Source organism: Lacerta agilis, chromosome 14, assembly GCF_009819535.1.
Source record: "Lacerta agilis isolate rLacAgi1 chromosome 14, rLacAgi1.pri, whole genome shotgun sequence".
NCBI lineage: Eukaryota > Metazoa > Chordata > Lepidosauria > Squamata > Lacertidae > Lacerta > Lacerta agilis.
Genome location: NC_046325.1, coordinates 32,624,499 through 32,645,943, shown reverse-complemented (window position 1 = coordinate 32,645,943; position 21,445 = coordinate 32,624,499). Strand labels below are relative to the sequence as shown.

Sequence of the window (21,445 nt, the reverse complement as noted above, 5' to 3'; positions counted from 1 at the left end):
CTACAGCTAGGGACTGGAGAGGAATTAAGTTCAGTCCACATTAAAAGGCAAACCTACTTGGTTTGCACTCTCCAAAACAATGGGCAAACCAAGACACATCCATCTTTCAAAACACACACTTTCCCGAATTTTGCAATCCAACCGAGTAATAGCCACAAAAATGCAGATATTGAGGGGAAGTGTGCATCAAAAGGCATATAAGTGAAAATAATATACAGACATGCGTTGTTGTTTTAAGGAAAGATAGCTGTGCAAACGTGTCTATCAGGCAAAATTGCACACAAGCTTGTATTTTAGCAGAAATTTGCCTTTAAATACAGAAGAATTTTAACAAGGACATAAGGGGGGGGGATCATAAACTGACATGGAAATGTGGGGAGCTGGATTTATGACGGGAAAACATGAGAAACTGCAAGAAACCAGAACTGGTGGGTTCACCCATCCCTAAGTACAACTCCCATCATCCCTGACCATTGGCCACAATGGCTGGGGCTGATGGGATCTGGAGTACAACAACAATTGAATGGCACCAGTTTCTCTCTCTCTCTCTCTCTCTCTCTCTCAGATCAGGGGGAGAGAGAGAGAGAGAGAGAGAGAGAGAGAGAGAGAGAGAGAGAGAGAGAGAGAGAGAGATCCACCTGTCAGATAATAAAAAAATTAAAGGATTGCCTCAATGCTTTCCAGGACTGGACTCTCACAATGAAAATAGGTTCCAGTGCTTCCCCGCTGGCAGAAATTAAGTCCTGGAAGTGCAACAGGCTGTGTAAATAAAGGAAGGTCTTCTCAAGCAAGGAAGGTAAAAAGTGAGTAAGTGTTGCCTCTTCAGTCTCTCTCTCTCTCTCTCTCTCTCTCTCGCATACACACACACAAAATCCATTTCTCAACAGCATGTAAAAAGAAATGTAACATCCATTTCACCACCAGCTTTTCTTGGAGCAGGATTGCATCCTGCCCCACACCTCAGCTTTGGGTTTTCCCTGAGAGTCCAGGACCTCCCTTCCCCACAGATTATCACTCTCAGGGGGAGGACACATGTTCTGCATTAGGCCCATCCAAATGTGCTTGCTATTAACACGACTCCTGTTGACAAAGCCGTAGGTATTAACCCCATAAAGCATTCTGACAGGTGGAACAAAATGAGGGGAGAGGGGGGGGGAGGGAGAGAGAGACACCTTTGCTGAGCTTTTAATTGCTTTCTAAGTCGGGCTCATGTTTGGACCAGTGGGGTTTCCTCTTCCTCCTCCTCCTTTGCAAAGAAATACAATGAACTGAGAAGAGAAACCTTTCATTCTACCCTTCGAGGTGGTTATATGGAGGGGGGGGGTTGTTAGGCCAACAGGGCTGGCCCAAAATATTTTGCCGCCTGAGGCAGAAAAGCAGATGGTGCCCCCGCCATCCCGCTGCCTCTATATCATAATATAAAGTTTATCCAAGGCCAGTCAAGCTATTGTGGCACCTGAGGCAGAAAACCCCCCACAAATCAGCTTTCCCCACCCCGGCAGTAAAAATACAATAATCTAAGTGCGAGCTCACACAGAGGGTTTACACAGCCCCAACTTGAATCTGTTTCCTCAAAGAGAAACCTGGTTGATTTAAAGTGCTATTGACTTCCAATAAAGTAATCATGTTTAAGAGAAGGATCTTTTCACTCCCTAATTAGTTAGTTAGTTAGTTAGTTATAGTTAATTTCCTGAATTTTCTATACCACTCAATTGTAAAACAACAACGACCCTCAACACACTTTACAAAATGAATAAAACAATTGAAAGATTGGGGGTTTTAAATAAAAAAAGACAATTAATTTTTTAAAAAAGAATGGGAAATGTTTATAATGCATATACAAAATTATTTCAAACAGGTCAAAACAATAGCAAGATTCTAAATACACTTGTAATGTAAGAGAAAGTACAGATAACTTAGGAAGATGAAAAATTGGAGAAGTTTTGATATGCAGTTGAAAACAGAATTAAGAGGACCCATGTATGGGGGGGGGGGAGAGTCAGGAGATTCAGACCAATCTCGATATGTGGATTTTGTATGATCTTTTGACGTATGTTTATTTTCTTCTTTCTTTTCTTTCTTTTCGAAAATCAAATAATATTTTTTTATTAAAAAAAAATAAATTAAAAAAATTAAAACAATGATTTTAAAATATTAATAACTAAAAACTAAAAACCCAACTAAAACACACGTCAACACCCTACATGTCTGGTTGGCCTAAACAAAAATGTTTTCAGCAGGCATCAAAAAGGGTATAGCGAAGGGAGCTGCCTGATGTCAAGTGGCAGGGAGTTCCCAAGTCCAGATGCCGCCACACTAAAATATTGATTTCTTACTCACGCAGGATGAGTATTAGGTGCCAGTGCCGTAAATAAAAGCGGTCGAGTGGGCATATTTGAGGCAAGGCGATCTTGCAAGTTAAATGGTCCCAAGCTGCTAAGGGCTTTAGATGCTAATGGCCACACCTTGAACTTGGTCTGGTTGTTTTCATTGCCAGAGGTCATCCCTAAGTACCCACAGCCAGGACCAACGCATAAATGGGGGAAAGAGGGAGCAGTCACTGGGTTTTAGACTTCAAGCTCGGTCCTTCTCATTTTTAGAAATGAAGGTTGCAATGATAAACACACTTTGCTGGGTGGGAGTAAATCTCACAAACTCAGCGGGACTTGCTTCTGAGTAAGCATGTGGTAACTCTATGGGAGCTAGGGGGGAATGTCATTTTGTTGGTTTTGTTTTAATTATTTATTTGTGCTTTTACCTGGTTGTTGTTTTTAATCTTGTGAACCACCCTGAGATCTTGTGATGATGGGCAGTATAATAATCTAACATATATATATATAAAATAAAGTAAACTGTATACTTAAGTCATAGTCTCATGCACGCACAGGTTTGTATCTAGCAAAGTTATACTCAGAGGAGACCCAATGAAATTAATGGACCTAAGTTATTCACCTCCGTTATCTGCAATGGGTCTACTCTGAGAAGGGCTAAGATTTAGCTACAACCCACACCCTCCCAGTTCGGAATTTACATTTAAGTGTCAAAACCCAAATCCACTCCTGCGACTGCACTGCCAGCTATCTCTCGGAGATCATAGGGAAATTTCCCCTATGAATGTTGCAAGTTAACTTCTAAATATTTCACTTTCCACCCCAGCAATCGAAGCAGGCACAGGTGCCTTTCAGCCTTTCTGAGATTATATGTGTGTGGACAGAGAGGAAGACAGATGAAAGGGAGAGAGGAAGGAACGTTTGTAGAAGGAACTGGGATCTGCACCTCCTTTGAGTGGAAAATAAAAGGGAGTTGGGGAAGGGAAATGCTTGGCTGCAGTTTAAACCAAAAATGTCTACATGAACACTCCTGTATAAGCACTTTAGTAATCCGCAGCAGACTGCATTCCTCCCCCGGAGTTTTACGGCACACGGCAATAATGCTTGGCATGTATATATACTTAACAGAGTGCTAAAAGCACTTCACAGACATTACCTGATGTAATGTGCTTTCAACGGCCGCTTACATAGTTTTCTGTAGTGGTACGACAACCCTGTAGTGCGGGCCAACCTGATCACACACCCATATCACAGATGGGGAGCTAAAACTAAGAGGGAATTGATGAAGGCCGATGGGTGGATCTTTGACAGAGGCGAGAATCAAGTAGCAGACCACCCGATCCTTAGGTCAGGGAGGCTGCAGTCACGGCTGCTCAGAAGTAAGCCTGGCCAAGTTCATTGGGAGCTACACCAAGGGGAGGAATGGATAACCAGGGTTAGGCTGGGGGGGGGCAAATGCCTCCCTCTCTGACCCCTGAGACTCTCACCAGTCCACCCTTCTCTTCATCCCTGTTCCACATCTGCTTTTGCCTGGCTGGAAGTGCAATAAGATGGAAGAGAGCGTCATGTGTGTGTGTTCGTGCATGTGTACACCTCTGACTCTACTGTTGCTTACTGTACGGGGGTCCGAATCACATCTGCTGCCTCGCCCACACCTGGGCACAGGAGGCCTCTGCGAGGTTGCTCAGGATGCAGTGTGGTCCTTAGGTTGTAACAGGTTTCCATCCACTTGCCACAGCATATAGAATTGCAGCCTAAACCCCCTCTTAACATGACTTACAGTCAAACCTCAGCTGTCGAATGTAATCCATTCTGGAAGCGCGTTCAGCTTCCAAAACGTTTGACAACCGAGGCGCAGCACTCAAGCAGAAGCCGCATCGGATGTTTGGCTTCCGAAAAACATTTGAAATTCAAAGCGTTTACTTCCGGGTTTTCAGCGTTCGGGAACTGAATCGTTCAAAAACAGAACCGCTCAGGTGCCGAGGTTTGACTGTATTTCTGGGCAAATATGCTCTACGGTACACCAGCTCTCACAGCTTCGAGGCAATTGGAAATATTTTTGAACATAAATTAAGGGGCATCACAAAACAATTGAGAGTGGAGGAGGAAGGGTTGTGTCTCATGATGACTAATCATGCAGCAAGAAGTCGTTCCATAGGGGCGCCTTACATAAATCCCACCCAGCAATTGTAATAACCAGGCAAGTGCTGTTTCGGGGGAAGGAAGCCATCTTTGTAGGGGCACAAGGGGTTGGGCTTATGAATGCTCAGAAAAGGTGTTGGAACTGCAGTCTTTAGGCTGCAAGGAAGAAATAAGTCAGAGTTAGAGAACCCAGGGGGTTTCTTTCATTCATGTTGGTAGGACTGTGTGTAGCCAAACTGTGCACACACAGAGAGATGTGCAACTTGGAGGCTAAAGACACAGTCACTGCAAATTCCCATTTTCACAGTTGCACCTTTTTGGAGGCCACCATGCAGATATTATTTTTATTTATTTCATTTCCCCCCAAAAAATGAAACTCAAAGTGACTTTTTAAAAAGTCGCACAAAGTTGCCTGTTCACAAATGTTTCCTTGCAGGTCCAGTAAACCTCAGCACAATAAACCCATCCCTCCCTTACTCTGTTTGGCCTGTGATGTGAACTATTTAACATGGAAATCAAGCCCCACCTCTTCCATGGAGTCACCAGGAGGCCTTGGATAAATCACCACCTCCCAGCCTCCCTTTTCCCATCTGTAAAATGGGCAGACGTAGCAGCCTCCATAGCTGGGCAGCGGTGGGAGTGAATAATTTGTACGGCAAATTATTCAATGTTTTATCTAAACAATAAGTACCAGTAACAGCCAGGGCCGTCTTAAGCATATCCGGCGCCGTGGTGCAAAGATCCCTCCAGTGCCGCCCCCCCCTAGCAAGTCCAAAACAAGGGAGGGGGCAGTGGAAAATGTCCTCTGCCTCCCACACTCAAGCAGGAAAATGTGTTGGAGGACATGCTCTCCGGTGTCGGGGAGCCCGAGAAGGCAGCCCAGGAAAGCTGCATGCCGCCTTTCACCAGGAAGCAAGAGGAGCACAACGACTAGGAGCAGGGCCATCTTTAGCAGATGCAGAGGGCGTGCAGCTTCCATCCTAAGCCTCTGCGGGGATTGCTCTCCTCCTGCGGAGGCTTGGGAGGGAAGCTGAACGCCCACCAGCCATATAGTTGGCAGGGCGCAGCTGGCGGGTGTGCAGGGAAAGGAGAGGCTGCGGGCAAAGCCGTGCAGCTCTCCCACTCGCTAGGGCGCTCCTGAGAGGCTGGCACCCTGGCGCAACAAACCACTAACACCAATGTGAAAGGCGGCTCTGGTAACAGCTACAATGTGGGGGGGGGGGTTGGTGAGGAGAATGGCTTTGATTTTATCCCCCTACATTGGAAGTTGAGGGTGTTTCTGAGGCCGTAACTAACTCCTTGTCAATTGATTCATCTCTTTATTTCCTCTCCCTTGCCACTTCAGTCAGATATAACAACCTACTGTGATTTCCTGCCCCCTTTCAAGATCTCTAAAACAGGCGGGTGGGAGGAGTATTCATAACTTAGGTTTTGTTTTTTCCTGGGCATGTGATTTCTGACCTGAGGGTCGTTCTACTTGAGCAACAAAAATCCACAAGGACGGTTGGAAAAAAGTGCCTGCAGAGCTGGAGCACATTCCCCAGTTTGATTGCATTTCTCAGGCTCAGGATAAAGGTTTAGGATGTTTGTCCTGTTTGGAATTTCAAACAAAGACTTTGGAACTTTTGCACAATTTAATAGTGAAAGTTAATCAGTTAAATGGGACGGTAGAACCTTTGGACTTGGCTTTGCAGGAAAATGGATCAATGACTTATGATGAAAGTTATGAGGATACAACATATGCAGAAGATGAGAAAATCCAGGGTGGAAAATTAAATGGAGTCAACCCACAAAAAGGAAGGAGCAATGTGAGAAGGGTCAAAAGAAAAAGAAGCAAAAATGGGAAAGCTGTAGTAAAGAAGAAAGAACTATGGAGAGCTGTACAGAGCTTGGACAATGTTGAAAAAGTTTCAAGGACACATGAGATAAGAAAGAAGCAGAAGCCAGTTTCCCAGGACTTTGGGGCTCAGGAATTTGAGAGGGTGGGGGTGGGCTGAGATAATGTATGTCTGTATGGATATTCTCTTTGTTTATGGTTTTGACAGAAGCTATGGTAATGGATAATGGTTAAGGATTTGGAACTAACAGTCAAAACTTTGGGGACCGGAGGGAGGAAAGGGGGGGAGAAGAGTTAAAATTAAATTAATTAAAATGTGTTAATCTATTGAAATTGAAATTAGGCTATGGAGGGTTCAGAAATATTGTGAAGCAGAGGATATGTCAAACTTATAAATAAGATATATCAGATGAATAATTATTTGGTAAAGAGGTTAAAGAAAAATGTTAGAATGTATAAGTAGCATGGAGACTTAATTGGCGATAACTGTGAATTAGGGTTTAATTTGGAATTCAACAGGGGGGATCGGGGAAGTCTGTAAAGATGATGCATACAAGCTAATTGGTTAAATTGGGAAAGAATTGATAATTACCTCAGTGAGAGGGGGGTTTGTTTTGTTTTGCTCCCCTTGGTGAGAGAAGGGGGAGTTTGGAAAATTTAATCATGTATTGTAATTTAGTTTAAATTGGAAAATCTTTAATAAATATTACTTTAAAAAAGGATGTTTGTCCTGTTTGGGAAACGCTGCTACTGTATTTCTGTGTTGTGGCCACGTGTCCCTCCTTTACAAAGGGCACTCCTCTCTTTGCAAGAGTCCAGTTGAAAGGTCAAGAACAACGGTGGGCCCAAGATATCGGACACAATATATACATGAGTGGGAAAGGCTGTGGAAGGAGGAAATTAGATTCACTGCATGTTACAATCTCAGAGAAAATGTAATGAAGATGCTATACCTATACAAGGGGTTACCTAAGACCAGCCAAATTGGCAAAGATGTATAAAAACAGTTCAGCAGCTAGGATTTTGATAGCAAAGAATTGGAAAAGTGATAACATCCCCATAAAAAACAGACTGGCAAGCAAAACTGATAGAATATTACTTACTCGCAAAGGTGGCAGGGAGATTAAGAGGAAAGTCGATACAGAATTTTAATAAAGAGTGGATAATGTTTAAAGAATATCTTAAAAACTATTGTGATAATGGTAAACTCCTGGCAGATCTAGAATGAATCTTGAAACATAAAGACAGTGTACCATGAATATTCTTGATAAGAAATGGGGAAACTAAAAAACAATAACGAACTGTGTACAGGATAACAAAATGCAAAACAGTACAATGAGAAGAATCAGAAGTTAGTGTCTAAGGCAGGCATAGGCAAACTCCGGCCCTCCAGATGTTTGGGACTACAATTCCCATCACCCTAGCTAACAGGAACAGTGGTCAGGGATGATGGGAATTGTAGTTAGTCCCAAACATCTGGAGGGCCGGAGTTTGCCTATGCCTGGTCTAAGGTATGTTTATGTTGTAATGGGTGGAATGGGTATTGTTTGCATTGTATGAACTGTCTAAGTTTTGTGTAAATTAATGTTAATTATGTATAATAAAGGTTATTTTGAAAATTTATAAAAAGAAAAGAAAAGTCAAGAACAATAGGGGTCTTGAAGCAGACTGAGTGGGCAAGCAGACAGGTCACCAGGTCTCAGGCTTTCTTCACTACGTTGAGATGCATTTATTTAAATGACGGTAATCCTAGAGACACTGTATCATAGAATCATAGGGTTGGAAGGGACCCCGAGGATCATCTAGTCCAACCCCCTTCAATGCAGGAATATGCAGCTCTCCCATGTGGGGATCGAACCTGCAACCTTGGCGTTATCAGCACCATGTTCCAAATATCCATCTGTGCATAGCTGGTGTGGGGTAGTGGTTAGAGAGTTGGACTAGGACCTGGGAGACCAGGGTTCAAATCCCCACTTGGCCACGAAGCTCACTGAGTGACCTTGGGTCAGTTACTGTCTCTCAGCCTGACCTAACTCACAGGGTTGTTCTGGGGATCAAATTAGTAGGGGGGTAATTATGATGATGATGGGGATGAGGATATGTTGCCCATCTGACTGGGCACTTTCCAACAAAATATTAAAACACACACACACAAAAAAAACGAGGAAGGGGGATAGCCATGCATGCTGTCTTGAGCTCACTTGAGGAAAGATGGGGTATAAATGAAATAAAGTGAAAATGCGAATTTCATGCAAATCTGTGTCCTTGTGTGCTCAGGAGAATACTTAAGTTATACTTCTGTGGCTTTTAGCACTCTGGCTAATGAGTCGCACTTCTCTTTCTCTGCCTCCGCTGGGTCTCATCCCACTAATCACTTCGTCTCCCTTGCACCACAGGCCCTGTGAATTATACATCCAACACCCTCTCAGCCCTGTGCTTGAGATGAAGGGAAGCTTTTGCCTGTGACAGCTCTAGCCACAATGCATCAATTAGCCTCGGAGGTGCCATAAATTAAACCAGAGGTGTCAGGGGGCGCCAAGAGCTGTGTCTGTTGCGGCCTCGGTGTTGTCAAACAAAGCTCGTCCTCCGTGGTCCAAAACTGAGAGAAGATGGAGCACGGCCTAGCGAGCAGGCAAGCAGACTCACCTTGCATATCGGGGACGCTGTCGTGCAGTGGATAGAGTTTTTAAACTGCCTTGAGGTTTTCCATTTTAAAAAGGCAGTGCATAAATTGCCGAGACCATATAACACCGGCCCTGAAAGACCTACATTGGCTCCCAGTACGTTTCCAAGCACAATTCAAAGTGTTGGTGCTGACCTTTAAAGCCCTAAACGGCCTCAGCCCAGTATACCCGAAGGAGCGTCTCCACCTCCATCATTTAGCCCGGACACAGAGGTCCAGCTCCGAGGGCCCTCTGGCAGTTCCCTCCCTGCAAGAAGTGAGGTTACAGGGAACCAGGCAGAGGGCCTTCTCGGTGGTGGTGCCCACCCTGTGGAATGCCCTCTCGTCAGATGTTAAGGAAATAAACAACTACAGTGGTACCTCGGGTTAAGAACTTAATTCGTTCCGGAGGTCCGTTCTTAACCTGAAACTGTTCTTAACCTGAGGTACCACTTTAGCTAATGGGGCCTCCCGCTGCCACCGCACAATTTCTGTTCTCATCCTGAGGTTAAGTTCTTCACCCAAGGTACTACTTCTGGGTTAGTGGAGTCTGTAACCCGAAGCGTTTGTAACCACTGTATCTGACTTTTAGAAGACATCTGAAGGCAATCCTGTATCAGGAAGGTTTTAGTGTTTGATGTTTTATTATGTTTTTATATGTGTTGCAAGCCCCCCAGTGACTGGGGAAACATAGCCAGATGGGCGGGGTATAAATAAAATTATTATTATTATTATTATTATTATTATTATTATTACTACTACTACTACTACTACTATTACTATTATTATCATCATCATCATCATCATCATCATCATTATATTTATACCCCACCCATCTGGTTGGGTTTCCCCAGCTACTCTATGCGATTCCCAACAGAATTAATTATGATGATGATGATAATAATAATAATAATGTGATAAAACATCAGACATTAAGAACTTCCCTAAAAAGGGCTGCCTTCAGATGTCCTCTAAAAGTCAGGTAGTTGTTTATTTCCTTGACAACTGATGGGAGGGCGTTCCACAGGGTAGGTGCCACTACCGAGAAGCCCCCCTGCCTGGTTCCCTGTATCCACACTTCTTGCAGTGAGGGAACCGCCAAAAGACCCTTGGAGCTGGACCTCGGTGTCTGGGCTGAATGATGGGGGTGGAGACACTCCTTCAGGTATATACTGGGCTGAGGCTGTTTAGGTCTTTAAAGGTCAGCACCAACACTTTGAATTGTGCTCGGAAATGTACTGGGAGCCAATGTAGGTCTTTCAGGATCAGTGTTATATGGTCTCAGCGCCCACTCCCAATCACCAGTCTAAAATTGTAGAGTTGGAAGGGATATCTTGAGGGTCACCTAGTCCAACCCCCTGCAGTGCAGGAACCTCAGCTAAAGCATCCATGACAGATGGCCATCCAACCTCTGCTTACCACCCTCCAAGGAAGGCGAGTCCACCACCTTCAGCTTGGCGTGGGTCCCAAAACTATTTCCCCAAACCACGCCCACTTGCCCCACACCTGATGCCATATGTGATGTCAGCAGTGGAGCAGGTAGAGATGCCTGGGGATCTCGGTCAGACAGCCAATCCCTGCAGAGAGCAAATTTGCCCAGCCCTATGATTGGTGCTAACCAAGCACTGGGCACACAGCTGGCAATGAGAGGGACTTTGACAGGTGGGCGGGATGACACACCTTTCAATCATCCAGCATCACAGTGACATTGGGTGATGCACAGGTGGGCAGGACAATGCACCAGTCAAAGTTGGCCCACAGCGGACTTCCGGCGGCTGACGCCATTGCGGGTGGTCGTGGGCTGCTTCGGTTGCGAAGCGCCCAGTCCATCCCGGGGGTTAGGAGCCCCGCTACCGCAAAGCGGGGCTCCGGTTGGGGTGCGGGAAGAGCGTCCCGCACCCTGGGCTCCCCGGCTGTGCCCGTGGAGCTCCGAACCCTTCCCTCGCCCCCCCTGTAAAGGGGGAGTGGGGGTGAAGGGACGACGGAGCTGGGCTTTAGGGGACATGCCCCAACCGGGATGCAAATGCGGCGACAGAGCCTGTGATGAGCGTCTGAGTTCTACCTTTGATGTATGGATCTAAAGAAACCCGGGGGTCGTGAGTATGTGTTGGACTAGATACTGGGTTTTTTCGGACGATCCGGGGGGAAGGAGAAAGGTAGCCTGCCTCCCTCCCTTCGAGTGAAAGAAGCTAACCAATCTGAGTGACTGCCGCTACAGTACTGGTTACAAAGTTTCTAAAACTCGATATATGAGACTGTTGAAATTTTCTTTTGAGAAGTAAACTAGTGGAAAATATCTCCGATTAAAGCTGCGGTGTTTGCGCTCCGGCTTAGGAAAATGGCGACGAACATAGAAGACAGAATAGTAATCTGATACCCACTTCCTCCTCCTCTACCACCATGCTGGGTTTCGTCTTTGAACTTGTTATGAACTCTAGGCTAACGGAAGAACAAAGACTCAATGCTTTGAGGCTGGAACTGCTCTATCAAAAAGTGAGAGCCTTGTGTGGGGGTTTGAAAAGAAATCAGTTGCCCACAGAGGAGGCTTTCAAAATCTTTGACACATTGGAAGAAAGCCTTGCTAAGGAGCTGAGAGGGTTGTTGGAAGGATGGAAAGAAACGACAAAGCTACTCCGGAAAAAAAATTCGTTTTTTGGGGGTGGCAGCCCCAAGACGATGAGAGGATCTGTTATATCCAGTCCCCGAGGTGTGAGCTCGGGGGCAAGGGACAAAGAATTAAGATATTTACAAGAAGAAAAGGAATGGCATAAAGAAATGGAGCAGCTGGAAAAAGATGAGATGGGTACCCTGAGGCTCGTGGCAAGGAGTGTTCTGAACTATGTCTGGATCTGTGGATATCTGGAGAAAGAAGCCACTTGGAAGATTGGTTCTGGCGTCATCAGGAGAAGGACAATGGACAGAGGGGGTGTGGGGTGAAGTATTAAATAAAATCTAAAATAGTTGGTCATGGTATTTTGAAATCGGAAGGTAAACACTGTCAGCAATATTGAGCTTTATTTTTTCTTTTTTTATTTGAATAAGAAAGGAGATATTTGAAGTTCCTATGTTATTAGCAGCAGTTTAAAGGACAGAGAAGATAGTATAGATTTGATAAGTGTAGATTTGATAGTGTATACTTGATAAAAATGATTAATGAAGATCTATGATGATGTGTTGTATGTAAAGTCAAGATGAGTGGACTAAGTTTATAGATCAGGATGATTAAGATTAAGATGAATGTTCTACTTTATATGTATAACTATGTTTAATTTCCAAAAAAAAAGAGAGGTTAAAAAGTAGATTGTGGGTATAAAATCGAAGGTGAAAAGGCAGGGGAAGTCAACTGTCAAGATTAAGCACAAGAAATTTTTTTTTATGAGATGCGTAAAAAGAAGAGAAATCCTGGCAATGTTTGTATTTGGTTTTTCAGTTGTATTTGTTTTGTATGTGTATAAATGTAGGTGTGGTTATGGGTGTATGTGATTATAAGTAAAAAATGTCAATAAATTCTTATTTAAAAAAAAAAAAAAACAAAGTTGGCCCGCAGCATCAATAAGGTCAGATAACAAACTTGCCCACTGCATCATAAATACTCTCTGCCCTCCCCCTCCCAACTTACACCCATCCCCCCTCTGGTGCTGGAGCACACCTCTCATTCAACATTTCTTAAAACACCAACAATAGGGATGTTCACACATTAGATTCAACAAGTGTACAATCCCTGTACACCTGTATACCTGGGTTGATCTGCACACTCGCAAAATTAGTTGCATGGTAATGCCCCACAAATGGGCACCCTGTTTACCTGCGTACACAATAGCTAAGTTGTACAAATAAACAAGTGTACCCTCTTTCACACAAACACTTGTACATGGGCAGAGCCAGCTTGTGCCTGTGTTCAGCAAAATAAAATATAATAATAATAATAATAATAATAATAATAATAGCAGCATCCATGCTCTCTCTTTTTCCTCTCCCCTCCCCCCCCCCTCCCTCTTCTTCTTCTCTGCATGCCTGCTCCATGGAACCTGCTTTGAAGTACTTCCCCACCCCCCAAATCCTTGTTCCTTTCTAGAAAAACTAGAAAAGGTAGTCTCGCTTGAGGTGTCTCGCCTTTAATTTGGCGGATGTTGCAAACCGAACCTGTGCCTTGAAGCAGGCTCAGGCTATTTCAGTCGGTTAGAGCAGGCATAGGCAAACTCGGCCCTCCAGATGTTTTGGGGACTACAACTCCCATCATCTCTAGCTAACAGGACCAGTGGTCAGGGATGATGGGAATTGTAGTCCCAAAAACACCTGTAGGGCCAGGTTTGCCTATGCCTGGGTTAGAGCGTGGTGCTGATAACGCCAAGGTTGCAGGTTCGATCCCCCGGGTGGGACAGCTGCATTGCAGGAGGCTGGACTAGATGATCCTCAGGGTGCCTTCCAACTCTACAATTTTGTGATTCTATGATTTCTGTTTCTCCTCCAGCCCAGAATCATCTGCTCTCCAGCGTCTTACTCCAGGGTCTTTCCCATGAGCTGCTACATGACCCTTTTCCACTGGTGATGTCTGGGCTGGGACTCGACCTTGGGTCTGTCTATGGGAAACTGCATGTGCCCTGCAACTGGACTGTGGCCCCTCCCATAGATTCAGGGACATCCCTAGCTGCCAAATTAATGCGTGGGAGAGGTTGTCATTAGCGTGAAATTCCTTTCTCCTTCCCCCTCCTCCCACGATCCCTGCTGAGCTGTCATAGGGTGCCTCCAGACTGCTGCGGTGCAAACCTATGCACACAGGGATATTTAGGTTTGCACAGAGTGAACAAAAGCCATCTGCCACCCTAGCACAACAAACCCATTTAAAAATAAAAAATAAAAATGGGCCTTTTGTGGTTAGGAAGCCAGAAGGAAGTGCTCTGGGAAGGGGGGAGGGATGACCACAAAAGATGCAGAAGAAGGTTTACTCTGCGAGCAGATCGGGATGGATGCTCAGTAAGACCAGACATAGACTGACCTCCACAAGGGAGGGAGGAGAAACACCATGCAGCACACGTTTAAAGTTGACCCATCAAATCTGCAGTTTCTGGAACAATACGAGAACAGGGGCAGCGCCACCCTTCAAAATTCGCACATGTCTGAATTTTGCAGTGCAGTTCTGCAACCAAACAGTATTTCCCAAAACGCATATATGACGTAAAAGTGTGCGTAAGGATGGAGACATAGTGAAAACGACAAACAAACAAAATTGCGTTTATTAGGAGAAATTGCACACGAAAATGTGTATATTAGTCAAACCTGCTTTTTAAAAATGTGTTTATTAGGAGAGATTCACAATAAAACGCTGGTGTGTTTTCATCAGGATTTATTTAATAATAATAATAATAATAATAGTCACAAATTACTGCAAAATGCAGAGGAGCGAATTTAAGATTGGAAAAGTAAGAAACCGAGAGAAAAGAAATGGTGAGATCTTGCCATCCCTAATCTCTGCAAACACCCTGGTATGGCTTCTCAGTGAAACAGGGTAGTCTTGAGGACCTCATAAGACACCATCCTCTGCAGGCCTCTTCTTTTCTTTTTCATGAACAGCCTTGGAGGAAAGCATTCTGTGTAGCTCAAAAAATTGCCCATCAATTTTTTTTTGGGGGGGGAGGGGAACTAAACTAAAAAAATGATTCAATAACAGCCATCCTTCCATTTTTCCTCTGTTTTTCCCTTCTTCTTCTTCTTCTTCTTCTTCTTCTTCTTCTTCTTCTTCTTCTTCGGCACATATCATCCCTAGCCCCCTCTGGCATGAGGGCGGATCCGGAAACTAGGCATATTAGGCTTCACTGACACCCCCCCCTCCGCCTCCTAAATTAAGCAAAGCTTACTTGCGAACAGACATGTTGTGCAACTTTCTTTCTTTCTTTTTTTAATTGCATTTATTTTAAGTCCTGGGATCTTTTCTCCCTGGCTTTTGCAGCCTTTTAAGCTGCAGAAGGTGTGTCTCTCTCTCAACGCACACAGTGAACTTCCCCCTGCCTATTCCTACTTCTAGGGGAACGGGATGGCATCTCGTATAGACACAGCACTGAAAGAAATGGATTGTACTCAGCTGTCCACAGCCAGAGACTGCCTGGGGGGGAGACGAGGAGAAGCTGTGTAGACGATGCTTAACTCGTTTTTTTAAAAAAAACATCCCGAGATTCCAGGGTTTAAGCAAAACAGGAAACTCGCACACACTCTGCCTTTGTAACTGTCATACCTGGGACCTCACGCATAATACCTACAGAGTGCCACCTCCCTCTCCCTCTCCTCCTTCAGTTCCCTCCTCCAAGGATAATAAACCCAAACTCCTTTCCCACAATGCTCATGCTGCACCAAATCTGTACCCCAAAGCTCAAAAGTGTGTGTCAACTGCATTTACGCATCTATGGTCCTTCCTAGACAAGCCTGGATAACTCACTTGGTTAGAGCGTGGTGCTGATAATGGCAAGGTTGCAGGTTCGATCCCCGTATGGGGCAGCTGCATATTTGTTCCTTCCTAGTCTACAGTTCTATGATTCTGACTCCTGCCTCTTCCATGCCTCCCTGCCCTCTGATCTCCTTCCACTGGTCTGTAAGCTCTTTGGGGGCAGAAATCTACTTCTTTTTCCTTTTTCGCTGAGGCTGTGCAGTGCCTGTGCATTGACAGCCCAACAGTGTCTTATTCCTTCCTTCCTACCTTCTAATCATGTTCTTCCTGTTTAGGCCAGGATGAGATTAAGTCAGGCATAGGCAAACTCAGCCCTCCAGATGTTTTGGGACTACAACTCCCATCATCCCTGACCACTGGTCCTGTTAGCTAGGGGTGATGGGAGATGTAGTCCCGAAACATCTGGAGGGCCAAGTTTGCCTGTGCCTGGATTAAGTGGTGGCATGTATAAAGCTCCCTTTTCTCTTCACGTGCTCAGAGGTACTCTGGGGTGTGTTATCTCCTCAATTGCATCATTCTTAAAGTCTCGTTCATTTTGCTAATTTTACCTGCTTGGCATACAATTTCTTGCATTTGTGTTTTGTGCAAAAATGGCAACTGCTGGTGTTTTGATTTACTTTGGTGATATTCCTTGCCGGCGTTTCAATTTAGTTTGGGGATTCTAATCGTCTGTATATGTTTGTGTTTTATACTCAAACTGCAAAGGCCAGGGGGCTGGTGCACATCGATTTCTACTTCAGGGCAAAAGAAGTGGGGGAGCCCAAGCATTGATTAAAAATGGGTTGCAGAGCTGGTTCCTGTTTCAAGTTAAGCCAGGGGGCGCAGTGTCAAGAAAAATGCTATACTAGGATGCCCCCATGGTCCCTGTTTCAGCCTCTGCCGTGGTGCCGAGCTTCCTAATTTATGTCTTACAGTCCTGCCATCTGCCTCTCCCGGTCAGCCACCTAACCTTAAATGTCCATCACCCCCAAAGCTCAACATGCCAACCCCACGCCCCCTAAAATATTAATCTTTTACTGCACCAGCCGTCCACTGTCTCCTTTCCTAATGCGATTCAACCCTAGACTTCATCATCATCATCATCATCATCATAATTAACTGTTTCCTGTCCAGAAATGAGCAAGGCAATAAAGCAAAGGAAAGATTTGCCTCTGAGCATATGCAGGGCTTCACTGAAGAACCTTATCTCCACTTTGCATACTCAAAGAGTTATGGGCACAGATTGGAGGTTTGTGGAAAACACGGAACTTGGGATCCAAAAGCCACATCTGTTCAACCTCCCTACACCCCATTTTGCAAGCTAAACACTATACGATTTGAGAGGGTTGGAGCTCAGGGATAGAACTTCAGCTCTGCATGCAGAAGATTGGATCCCTGGCATCTCCAGATATGGGAGGGAATGTCCCCTGTCAGAAACCCTGGGGAGCGGCTGCCAGCCAGTGTCGACAATACTAAGCTAGATGGACCAATGGGTCTGACTGGGGATAGGACAGGCAGCTTCCTAAGTCCCTATTGCAACCCAACCCTCTAAACCAGCGAGCCTCTCCCGTCTGGCTACTCATCCTAAATCTCCTCTCTGCAAAATGATACTGTATTAATTTAAAAATCAGTCCCTTCTTCCTTCTGTGATCTTTCTCCCTCCTCTCTCTCACGCCAACTCCCTGTCATTTGGAACATCCACACTAACCGAAGGGCTGCAAAATAAATAAAAAATAAATAAAAATTCCTTCCAGTAGCACCTTAGAGACCAACTAAGTTTGTTCTTGGTATGAGCTTTCGTGTGCATGCACACTTCTTCAGATACAGGGCTGCAGGCAGAAATGACCATTGGAAGCTTAAAAGCCGATGCGTTTTCTAATCAATGTATGTGATTTAGCTTTGAGGGGACCTCGGTAACTTAGCTTCCTTGCCTACAGGCTAAAACTGGTGTGACACGGGAGATCGGGGAATAGGATCACTCTTTCCATAGCTTTTTTTTTTTTTTAAGTAATAACAGCGAAGGTTGGTAGATGGGCTTGGGAGTGGAAGTTGTCATTTTCCCTGTAGAGTAAAGAATAGCAGGTATCCTGCAATTCCCACCGTGTTTACCCTCGTGGGGCAAATAGCAGCTGGAGGGTGAACGAGAGAATCATAGTATTTTAGAGATGGGTGGGGACCTCAGAGGTCATCGAGCCCAACCCAATGTAGGGATCGGCCTCGTGCAGAACCACACCCCCAAACTGAAGGAGAGCGATTCAGGGAAACAGGACGACGGTGGTCCCAATGTAGAATCAACCTCAGGGCTACGGTTATTATAAATGTGTTGTAAGGGGTGGATTTATCCTTGAGCAAGGCTTTCTCTCAGCTTTCCCTACCTGGCAAGGTTGTTGCGAGGCTGAAATGACCCTGGCAGCTCCTTGGAGGGTGGGTGGGTGGGTGGGGATTTGTTATTCCCTCTTGCAGTTTTGGTCCAGGGCACCTTTGTGCTTCCGGACAAAGGATGCCCATCTTTGATCGCACACCCACCCACATCATCACCGAGGTTTGAGGTTACAGGCGGGTCTCCAGAGGCAGGAAAAGCGCAACGAGATGCCTACATGGTCGCTATGATTTCTTGGAAGCACTTTCGAGCACGCAAACCTGCTTCCTCGTTTTATCACCCCAACTGGAATCTAGTCAGACGTCTCATAAAAAGGCGGAACCGTGCCTCAAACTCTCTCTCTCTCTCTTTTTTTTTTCCTCAGCACATCCTCGGCGCCGCTCTTTTTCGTTTCCCTGCCGCGCCCCCTGCGCGCACAAAACCATTTCACACGTTCCGGAAAGGACAATATAAAACAAGATCTATCATTCCGGACACTGTAAATGATAGATCGCATCCTCGCCGCCCCCTCCTTTTGAAACGTCAAAACGGGACTTTTCATCCTCTTCTTCTACTCCCCCCCCCCACTCCCGCGACTCTCATATTCGCCCCAAATGTTCTCCTCCAGCAGGCAAATCTCTGCTTGGGGGTGGGGGGTTTCCAACAAACCGACGTGGGGTGTGGTTAGGGTGGGGCCAGGGAGCCCGGCGCTGCCCTACCCTGCGTATCCATCCGGCCCGATCCTCTGCACGCGTCTACGCAGAGAAAGCAACTCTCCCTGACTTCACAGCGCGATCCTCGCCGCGCCTCCTCTGCAACTCCGTGGGCGCCAGACACCCGTGATCGCAGCATTACTCGCGAGGAAGTGCGCAGAGGACAGCAGCCCGCTATCGGTTTAGGCGCGCGCAAAAGTTCATTCCCCAGCTGATAAGCAACTCCCCACTCCTAGGGACCGAACCGATGGCTGGGCGCATCCCAGCAGCTCCACCCCCCCAAAAAAGAAAAACTTTAACCCCAGTGGCTAGGGTGCCAAGTTGAATTAAATAGGGGGGGGCAGCAGGTAATAATTGATCACATGACATAGTGCATACACACTATTTGAATGGCAGTATCCATCCACTGTCGGGGGGCCTGGCCCCCTAAAATATTTTTTTTTGGGGGGGGGGGCGAAGGGACCTGGGTCCTAAGGGGTTGGCTCCTATGCCGGAGACAGAGCAGCATCTTGGTGTTCCAGCGGACCCGAAGGAGAACCGCTACCACCCGCCCCATCCCATCTCTGCACCCCAGGCTGGACACACACACACACACACACACACAAGCACCCATGGGTGGCAGATCCGATCGACGCGCCCCCGTCTCAATCCTCGCCACGATCCGTGCGCACTGTCAATTGCGATCCCTGCCCTCTAAGATGGGAGTGAGTCGCCGAGCCTCTTCCCCACCCCACCCCACCCCACCTCCAAGTTGATCCCACAGGGCGAACCCACTCACCCCGGAAAGAAGCAGCAGCGATCCCAGCAGGAGCGCCAGCCTCTTCGCCTTCTTCTCCATGACCGTCAGAGCTGGAGGAAAGCAGAGCGCAGCGGGGTCCAGGCGGGAGGCTTATTCCACATCCCCTTCCCGGTACTCCTCGGGCGGATCGCGCGCGCGCGTCTCAGCTCGAGAGAGGCAGCGCGATGCAGATGCCGCGGCGGCGGCCCCTGTAAGAAGCGAGCGACTGAGCTGCAGCCCGGGCAACACCTGCTTTCTGTAACTGGGAAGCTCCGCCCCCCTTCCCCCTCATTACTATTAAAACGAGCGGCGCGCTCAGCCCACTGGCTGGGTGGCTTTGGAGGGGGGAAAAGGCGCACGCACAACGGTGGCACGAGGGCGCCGCCCACTTTCAGGCTCCCAGCAAGAGCTGAACCGACGGGGAGAACATTATTTGGTTTCATTGCATTCCTTATTCCATTTCTTCATTTTATAGAGCTGGCTTTGATTTCTTCCGAAGGTGGGAAGAGATTCACATCGGGCGCGCCCTGGCAGCTTTCCCAAAGTTCCTTTGGAAGAGTAGAAGTCAGAGGATTGCATTGGCAGCCACCTGGTACAGTGGGGAAGGGGGACTTGGGGTGGGGAAAATGCCCCCCCTCCCCCGCTACTGCAATATGCTCTACATGGGGCTACCTTTGAAGGTGACTCGGAAACCACAACTAATCCAGAATGCGGCTGCCAGACTGGTGACTGGGAGCAGCCCCGAGTCCATATAACACAGGTCCTGAAAGACCTACATTGGCTCCCAGTACGTTTCTGAGCACAGTTCAAAGTGTTGGTGCTGACCTTTAAAGCCCTGTGGCCTCTGCCCAGTATACCTGAGGGAGTGTCTCCACCCCCATCCTTCAGCCCAGAACCTGAGATCCAGCTCCGAGGGCCTTATGGCAGTTCCCTCACTGTGAGGAGTGAAGTTACAGGGAACCAGACAAAGGGCCTTCTCAGCAGTGGCGCCCGCCCTGTGGAACGCCCTCCTGTCATATGTCAAGGAAATAAACAACTATCTGACTTTCCAAAGACATCTGTATCGGGAGGTCTTAAATGTTTGATGTTTTGTTATGTTTTTATATGTGTTGCAAAAAAAAACCCCACCCACCCACCCCCGAGTGGCTGGGGCAACCCTGCCAGATTGGCAGAGTATAAATAATAAAATTATTTAAAATATTATTATTATCTGGCCCTTAGATTCTTGTCAATCTGCAGTCACTCCTTAGCAACTTCCCCTCTCCCCAGGTTACACCCCTCGCTAGTTCTGCTTTGCAGCCTTCTTGAATGTTTTGGGGGGGTGTCTTTGAACTCTGCCCCCAATGTCCCCTGCTTTGCTGGATGGAGGATAGAGTGTGGGGTGTGTGAGAGTGCATGAAACGGGCTTATTGTGTACAAGAAGAGCCTGCTGGATCAGGTCAGTGGTGTACCTAGTTGAGCTTCCTGTTCTCACAGTGGCCAACCAAATGCTTGCGGGAACCTGCAAGCAGGACCTGAGCACAAGAGCACTCTCCCCTCCTGTCAGGGACCATGTTGAGGAGGAATGGTGAGAGCCACCCCCTCCCCTGACCCTGATCCCGAATCTTTCCAGGAGCAGGAGGACAGTATAGATTTGGAACAGTGGTTTGCAGAGGGACATATTTCAGAAAGCAGAAGCTGGGAAATACTGGATGGGGAACAGCTAGAAGAAGAAACACTGGGAGAGAGAGGGTTAACAGATTCACAGTCCTTGGACAGCATTCCTCCAGCGCCCTCCCCAAGTCGAGAAGAGCTCAGAAAGTCTCAGAACAGAAAGCATAGAGGGTACAAGCTCATATTCCAAAACGTTGGAGTGACATAGATTAACAGGGACGGAGGGGGTGTGAGCCTTAATTGGGAGCACCGCCATTCTGTGATTATTAAAGAATGTAACTGGTCAGACGTTCCTTTTGTTTAATCTCTTTTTATTTACTACCATGGGGGAGGAAGCCGATTCCCCAAAGCCTGACACCTCATAGGGCTGGGCAAATTTGCTCTCTGCAGGGATTGGCTGTCTGACCGAGATCCCCAGGCATCTCTACCTGCTCCACTGCTGACATCACATATGGCATCAGGTGTGGGGCAAGTGGGCGTGGTTTGGGGAAATAGTTTTGGGACCCACGCCAAGCCGAAGGTGGTGGGCTCTCCTTCCTTGGAGGGTGGTAAG

The 21,445-nt window shown here is 46.6% G+C and overlaps 1 protein-coding gene across 1 annotated transcript in view; it reads right to left on the bottom strand.

The window, feature by feature from the left end:
* NGFR (nerve growth factor receptor) overlaps positions 1-19,459 on the bottom strand; it is a 59,543-nt gene extending 40,084 nt beyond the window's left edge. The window contains exon 1 of the mRNA XM_033169826.1: positions 19,240-19,459. Coding sequence (XP_033025717.1) covers positions 19,240-19,299 — 60 coding nt within the window. The 5' untranslated portion in view covers positions 19,300-19,459. The remainder of the gene's footprint in view (positions 1-19,239) is intronic.
* Positions 19,460-21,445: the final 1,986 nt, after the last annotated feature.